Below are 8,841 nucleotides of genomic sequence, written 5' to 3' on the forward strand. Positions count from 1 at the left end.
TGAGTTTGTACTTCTAATACTTACATTAACGTTGTTTCAACCATCAAACATTGATTATACAACTCATCATCATATGATGAATCGAACAGTTCACGCTTCTCCATTTCATCACAAACTTTATGCAGCTCCTGATTGAATTCGCTGTTGAATTGTTCTATATTCTCTTCAATGGGTGCGGAAAAGAAAGCACTGGTGCACATTTCACTAAAGTTTTCCATCTTTATAATAAAGAAGAAAGTATGTAGCACAGTAAGTAACAGTTAAGTGTTGGTAGAGCAACTGATACTCAATTTAAAAAAATGTTCAATATTTATAGTCTATCATAAGATTAGGAAAGTTTTGTAAAATCTAATGAGTACATAGAAGTAATTTAAGAAAACATAATCACATTAACTAATGATCATTGTTAAAAAAGTATTTTTTCACTTTTTCACTTTCTGCTATTGTCTTTGTAATATTGTATACGAGGGCGTTTGTGTTGTCATAGATGTTATCCTTATTTTTCTTTACGTAATATTTAATCCTCGTGGTAGCGTGCTTCCAGTGATCACTAGTTGGAATCTTGGATAGTTTCTTCATATCATACATTTCAATTTTTATGAGATGCATCGCTTGGTCTCCGTCATCAGAATTTGTAGAGATGTATGATACACCATCTCTAGCGGCTCGTGCCACAGTTGACGATAGCAGCTTCTTCCTTTTTATTTTTGGTGCCACTTCAAAAAATTGATCAATTGACTGCAATTTCCTTTTTCCGCCATCGTCTGTGTTATTAACGATGATGTCATCACTCTCTTCTTCGTTTTGAGGAGAGAGTGGCGAGTAGTAACACAGTTTATAGGTATTTTCATCGAAGTTGAATGATTTCTGCAACAACAGAGTTATCGCGTTAATATCAATTTGTTTACACTTAGTCTGACATACACACACACGTTAAGAGAAATACAAGTAAGTTTGTCAATAGAATAATCACTTACCTCCATGATCATTGATGACACAAAACACAACACAAACGTAGTATTGCTAGATGTATACAATCCACTGTGGTCCAACGACCATAGACTGACTGCATGACTGCAACTGTTCGATCATATATAGCACCATTCTTATCTAAAGCAAATTCCTAAGTACGATGAAACTGATTGTAACTCTATGAGTCAACAAACTTATCTCACGTTCCTTCGCAAATGACATCAACCTGCTTTGTGACTCTCACAAAAGAATGCGATTAAATATTCACAAAACGAAACTGATAGTAACTCTATGAATCAACAAACTTATCTCAAATTGCTTCGCAACAGGTATCAATCTGTCATACTCTATTCTCGGGGACTGGTATTCACTTTCTTAATGAAGGAAATGCAATCTCTCGTGAACAGTATGCCAAAGGCTACTGTCTTTTAGCATTTGATTTAACTCCTGATTTATCAGCTAACTCATCAGCTCATTGGAATCTCATAAAGCATGGTAGTGTAAGATTAGAAGTACGATTTGAATCCTCACTAACACAAACAATTTTCTTGTGATAAGCGAGGTGCACAATGAGTAATAGATGAGAACGCCGGACGGTGTAATTAGCTAATAGGAAAAGGTGAACAATGGGACGCTAATGACCCACCGGATATCAATTAGATATGAGTTAATCGATCTGCACATCTTCGAAACCGTGCATCCTATCGCTTTGGGAGTGAGTGCTATCGACTCAGCGTGGTCGCTTTAGTGGGAAAAGAGTCCAAATTTTTTTTTTTTTTTTTTTTTTTTTTTTTTTTTTTTTTTTTAGGATGGGTGCCACTGATTTGTGGGTTCGCCAATACGTGATACGTACTACTGATAACGTTAAAACGCATTAAAAACGCTGTTAGAATCTTTAAAAGTGAACACGCATTTTGTATTATTTATTAATATTATATTAAGCTGAAGAGTTTGTTTGAATGTGCTAATCTCTGGAACTACTAGTTCGAATTTAACAATTACTTTTGTGTTGTTTTTTACTGAGTAAAGCTTAAGGCTATTTATTTATTGCTTTTCATTAAGTAATGTATCGTTTATAGCCAGTGTTGATCCATAATAAAAACCTGGATAGCTTTAGTAGCTTCTATTAATAATTATTTTTTTAACTCTTTATTTTTATAAATATCTTGTATATATCTTAATAATGGAATTATATATTATATTTTATATTAAGCAACATTAGTGGAAACATTTTATGAAATGGTCTAACGTGGTACAAGTTTACTAACATTAAAATACATAATTTATATTAAAATATGTACATTTGTCGACCTAATATAAGTTTTACCTAGTTTAAGATAATTAGCATAATTATTCATAGACCGGGCTCGTCATGGGAACGAAATAATTAAGAAACACTCGGTTGTTCCAAACTGTACGAATGTCCAAATAAACAAGGAATTTTCCTTGCTTATTTTACAAACGACAATATTATACTAGTGTTACAGACTACAGTACATTTTTAACCCTTAATTCACTACCTGAGTCCATTGGACTCACATCGAACTTTCAAACTATTATATTTTTTTCCCCTAGTGACTTATTTCCTCCACCGTCTCAGTACCTTCCTGCAGTGACGCGGGCACCGCGATAGCGAGAGGACGTGCGCCTGCGCTGCGTAATTGGTAAGTTATTACGTCGAGTGAGTCCCATGGACTCATACTAGTGAATTAAGTAATATTTTATTTATTTGTTACGATTCTTAAATGCTGCTTATTTGTCGTATTAATGATATAAAAATATGTATTTTAATTTTTGTTGTTGTTGTAGGTTTGTAAAATGGATCTAAAACAACATAAAGTTGTAAATATGAATGAAGACCAGGCGGATTCTGTTTTGGAATCATGGATCACACAAATTATGAATGATGAGACTGACGACAAGACAAGTTACCTAGGACAGAAAGAAAGTATTGTTATCTATGTAATTACAAAAAGAGAACAAAGACATTTATGCACTAGATGTCTGAAGCCTGTATGTTTGAGTTGCTCAAAAAAGGTATGCCGTCGTTGCCTGTAATCGGTGGTAATACCCCATTGCACGTTTTTTTTTTTTTTTTTTTTTTTATGCTATAGGATAGCAACCGAGCAGACGCGTCGCCTGGTGTTAAGCGATACACGCCGCCCATAAGCATCCACTCCACTGGGAAGTGGATGTGTTGCTATCCTCATAGGGATTTGGAAGGATTTAGGGAGAAGGGGCGAGGATAGGAGGGAATGAGGATAGGGAAGGAGAGGATGGGTAGGGGATGGGAAGGGATGTGGGCCTCCGGACCCCTCACTCACCGTACGGAACGCGACAGTAAACTGTCACTATGGCGCCGATATTCTGTGAGGGTGTGGTACCTTCCCCGGTGCGAGCGTGGCCCAATTCGTGCCGAAGCATGCTCGACTCCCACTTCCGTTTTTTTTTTGTATAGAAGCGTACATTTTTGTTGTTTATTTTCGGTTATATTCGGTATTCCTTTAGAAGTCTTATAAAATTAAAAAGAGTTATTAGTTAAAAATATTTGTTATTATTATAGGGCTTTGAAAATAACTCTGTTTTTTAAGACTGTTAGAATAAGTTTTTTTTATTTTTAAGAGTATTTCAGAAGTTTAACCAGTTTTGTTATTTTTTTGTAGTGCCTTAATAAAAGAGTTTTATTTGGAAAAACCACGCTAAGAAAATATATGAGTCCAGTGGACTCATGGAAGCTGTTTATGTTAGCAAATTTCACCTAGTGAATTGAGGGTTAAGTATTTAGTTTTGTTAGATTTAAATAAAAAATATAAAAAAAAATACGTGTGGCACTCGGGGACTGCCGCGGTAAAGCTATTGCACAGCATGCCTTGAAGCCACACCTCCGTGCCTGTCGGAGTGGGGAGCGTGAGGTTTTTTCGTTACGGAATTTCTGGATTCGGTCCCCGCGCTCAAGGCCCGCGATAGAAGCTATGCGATAGCTTAAAAAGTCTCCCCGTGACCACTCTTGCTAATAATATAAGTGTTCCAACATTGGCCTTAATAATATAAATGAATCGAGTTCCACTCATGCAAAAGAAAAAAGCAGAATATTATAAAAAATTTCTAGAGAGTTTGTTATAAACAAGTTAAACAATTAATAATATTTATTGCATAATTATTAATCAATAATTTTTTGTCCATTTAAGGGCCGATTTTTCAATGCCCAGATAAACAGTCTAATAACTACCCCTCGAATAGATTTATTCAATTGCTTATCTAACTCATAACGGCTCGCCTATTTTTCAATCGTGATTTATTTGATGAATAACTATCTGACCAAATATTTCCATATTGGCAGCTCTGCTCTTGGAGTGGCGAAACAAACATATTAAATTAGTCAGGTTAGAGCGAGATAGAGTCAACTTGCAATATGTCAACAACCGTCATTATGACTCACGTCAGGAGTGCATTTTAAGTTTATCTTGTGTTCTATGATTGTTGATTATTGTTTTGATTCGAGTAAAGAGTTTTGATTAAATTTGTGTTAAAATTTATATATTTTACGATGGAAACGACATAAAGGCAGCGTCCGGCAAATTTTCAATGGCATGATCATCAGTAGGTACTATCAAAAACATCAATTTCAATATGATTTTAATTGATAATTATTTTATAGAAAGAGGCTTTATTGTAAAAATTCTACGCTCTATGTTATTACATACGAAAATATCCCAAATTTGACGCGTCAGTTGTCAACTCAAACGTCTAATCGTCGAATAGCACGCTATCTGGCCGTTGGAGCAGCAGATAGATTTATTCCTCAAATAACGTAGTTATTCGATAGATAAGTCCTATTCGTCTATTGAAAAATTGAATATTTTGTTAACTGAAGAATAAAGTCTATCTAGCTGTTTATCTGGGCATTGAAAAATCGGCCCTTAATGACATGTTTATTTTCATAATAACAATATAACAAACCATATTCCAGAAAAGTAGACTGTAATTTTCGTAATAACATCACAATGAAAATTCAGTACCCTATTGCAGGATAAAAAGAAAGCAAAAAGCCTCAATACCTTCAATATATTTAAAGTTTTATCGCGAACATTTTCACGTATGAAGAGGCAGCAATAAATATTTCTTTAAGCCACGAAACCTTGAAGGAAGCTTAAGTTATTCTGTGCCTGAACAAAACCGCAGAATTCCTTGGAAACATGTTAGCCTAGATCTTGACGCGTTTATGGGTTTATGTATAATAATATAACCTTTTTAAACGAATCTGTTGATAAAATTCTGCAGTTGCTGTTACGATGGGATTTTAAACGAAATCTCCATGAATCTAGAATAGTCGAGCTTGCAAAAATTATACAGAGTTTTCTAATTTATCAGCTCATTCCTTTAACAACTGACTCAATTGCCATCGTGTAAAGTTGAGGATCCGGTATATCAAAAAATTGATTGATAAAATTAAGGGATACGTTTGAGTAAGAGTTTGATAATTTCGTGCCTGACTATGGTCGAAGCTCTAATAGGACTTCGACAATGTGTTGATAAAAATCGGGAAAAATGGAAATTACAATTCAAAATGATATAATTAATACTATCTTCTAGCTTAAATAATATACCAATAGACACCCTCTCATGTAGTTTGTATTTATAACTAGGGTCCATTCGGATGAGTGAACAGAAAATACAATAGTGTTATATTTCAAATAAGTAAATTAGAATATACGTAAATTTCCACGAATATTTACGGTTAATTTGTCGCGACTATAAAATATACACTTAGAAATTTTGAAGCTTAACGTTGGCTGTGAAATAATATAATGAATAAATGTGTGGTAAGTATTACTTTCTATCATTTAAAACATTTGTAGTACCTATAATTCGAATAACGACTGTGATGTAACATTTAAGATTATTTAAGGTTCCTATTTATTGTTCCCTTTATACAATTTATAAGTAAATCCAAGAATAATATTATTTTAAATAAATGATAACTCGGTTTTGCCTATTATTACAATTATTAATAATTACAATTGAATTGAATTTCATTCCTAGAATCATTCTCGACAATGTTACACTATGATTTAATTTTTATTATTTAATGTCTGAAATATAAATATATTAATTGAACTTTTATGGTTTTTATATTTCTGTAGAATGCGAAACAAACTGTATGTTATCAAAATGTGTAATATCCAGCGGGAAAAATTATATCGTAGCACATGTTGCTACGACGTAGTAACTCGTAGATGCCGTAGCAATTTCGTCAATACAAGAGGGGGATATGAGGGAGAGATTATTACGTTTAGATTTTACAGGAGATTACTGTGTATTAGTATGTATTATCATTATATTATAATAAGGTAAAGGTTAACAAAAATATTTCATGTTGCAAAATAAATTTTATAAAATGACGTAGTGAAAATTTTATCCAATCCAAGGTAGTAGGCCAGTGTATAATAAGTTATAAGTATATAAATACATATCAATAAAAGGGTGAAAACCCTCACGTATAACAACACATTAATGTCCGTAAACTATTCTAACATATTCATAACAAACCAACCTTCGCACAAAAGATAACTTATCATTCATTAGTTTTACCCTATTCCATTAAATGGATCCGCCAACCCGCACTTGGCCAGCGTGGTGGATTATGGCCTGTACCCTCATAGGAGGCCCGTGTCCCAGCAGTGGGAACGTATATGGGCTGATGATGATGATGATGATGATTAAATGGATAGATAGATAAGAATTGATTCTATTAAAATAACTCAATTGTGTGTTTTTTAATCCATACTATTATCATAAAGCGGAAGAGTGTGTCTGTTTGTTTTGTTCGCGCTAAATTCAGGAACCACTGGTTCGATTAAAAAAAAATATTTCATTGTTTCATATTCCGTTTATCGAAGAAGGTTACGGCTAGTTATTCATATTGTTAGGCTTTCCACGGTGCAGGGAGTAGATTTAGAGCCACAAGGTATAAAATTACATAAAGTAACCGTAAGCATAGTATGTGCTTAAAAGAAAAGAAAGAAAGAAAAGAGATTAATTGTGTCGTTTGCTTTCTATGACAAATTGTATTCATTCTTAGTATATAATTACCGTAGCCTAGCTTAGACTTCTCTGTATCAAACATTATGATTTACTGCTTCAGTCATTTGTTAGGCTCTCGACATCAAGGGTGGGATTAACTGACGTCATTCAATAATTTTTTGATGAAATATATAGCATGTAAATATATAAATTAACTTTATTATTGAAGTGAAACTTCTTTATCGGGGTTGGACAAAAATTTAGTGTAACATTTTTGCGTTACGCTGTAGGCGTGACATTTTTGCATTACGCCGTAGGCGTGACATTTTTGCGTTACGCCATAGGCGTGACATTTTTGCGTTACGCCGTAGGCGTGACGCGCGTTACGCGCCAACTTTTTCTTATCCCTAAGTTTAACTTCTTACGTGTGTACTCTAGTACACACATACATTTTTTTACACGTAGATATTATGTAATATAACATTTTTAATTTATATTATTGTTCAATAATAAAACCTATACTAATATTATAAAGCTGAAGAGTTTGTTTGTTTGAACGCACTAATCTCAGGAACTACTGGTCCAATTTGAAAAACTTTTTCGGTGTTGGATAGCCCATTTATTTAGGAAGGCTATAGGCTATATATCATCATAAGTCTTACAAGACCGAAGCACTGCGGATAAAACCGCGGGGCACAGTTGGTCAAAAATATATTTTATTCCGTGAAAAATAAGTTTACAATATTTTCCAGTTATTGAGACATCGTTTTAAGCATTTAAATGCTTGTGGTAGAACATCTCCGTCATTACATTTACTTTTATTGTTACACGAATAACAGGAATATTACTAGATACTGTTTAAAATATTTTGCACAAACTTTGTTTTCAAATTTACATCGACCCTACGAACAATAACTAAAAAAGATTGAACGAATTCGAAGAAAAGCAATTATGAAGAATTACAAAATTTGCCGGGTCAGCTGGCTTTTAATAAAGAGACCACAGTTACACACAAAATAATAAATTAAACGGTGTCCTAGTTAACGTTTGTAGGTTATTTTGCTTAAAAAGTCCAAACAAGCAACCCAAGTTTCAATTAACGCTAAAAGCCTACGATATATTCCTTATTTATCCCACTTTCCGTATTAGGTTTTCCTATTTGTTTTTGGCTTCATCAAAGAAATATATCACGAGGAAATAGGCATGTTATTTGAATATGTAACAACTTGACGTTATACTAAAATAAAATTCATTAATAATACATGTATAAGACGATTCTCATTTCATCTCTCGATTATTTGATCATAGAGTTATCGTTAATCTTATTTATTCAAAAATCTCTATCATCTATTTTTACCTATTTATATTTTCACATTATAAATAAGGAAAATAATAAACTAACTTATTATTCATGAATCAACAAAGTCGTAGTTAATAACCAATAAATATTTATTACTACTGAGATAAGGCTCCATATTAGTAAGGATCGACACTCTCCTCATATTCTCACTCATATTATCATTAAATTGTATCTAAGCACTTCCATTGCTGTATCCGTAAAGAAAATTTAGACTTACAGAGCAATTTACATGGAAAATTTGTAAAACATCCCCGTATACGCGCGAAACATACACGCTAAAACTTTTTCAATTACGATCTTCATAATGCGAATTTATGAATCTCTTAACCTGATTAGGAATGGCGTGAAGTACTCCTTTACAGTTCAAAAATGTGTGCTTTAACTGGTGAATTAAAAACGTTCAAAAATTAAAAAAAAAGTTACTTCGAAACTTAAAACTTGGAACTGGAAGCTCAGTGCCCGTCCTGCGCCCGAACGCAGCGGAC

At 33.4% G+C, this 8,841-nt stretch overlaps 1 protein-coding gene across 1 annotated transcript; it reads right to left on the reverse strand.

The window, feature by feature from the left end:
- Nucleotides 1–205: 205 nt before the first annotated feature.
- Nucleotides 206–1,059, reverse strand: LOC123695718. Its single transcript, XM_045641631.1, has 2 exons — nucleotides 978–1,059; nucleotides 206–867 (listed from the first exon to the last, which is right to left on the reverse strand). The coding sequence occupies exons 1-2, from the start codon at nucleotides 987–989 to the stop codon at nucleotides 394–396; spliced, it is 486 nt and encodes a 161-aa protein (XP_045497587.1). The 5' UTR covers nucleotides 990–1,059; the 3' UTR covers nucleotides 206–393.
- Between the last annotated feature and the right edge of the window lie 7,782 nt (nucleotides 1,060–8,841).

This window comes from Colias croceus, chromosome 1 (assembly GCF_905220415.1).
Source record: "Colias croceus chromosome 1, ilColCroc2.1".
Classification (NCBI taxonomy): Eukaryota; Metazoa; Arthropoda; class Insecta; order Lepidoptera; family Pieridae; genus Colias; species Colias croceus.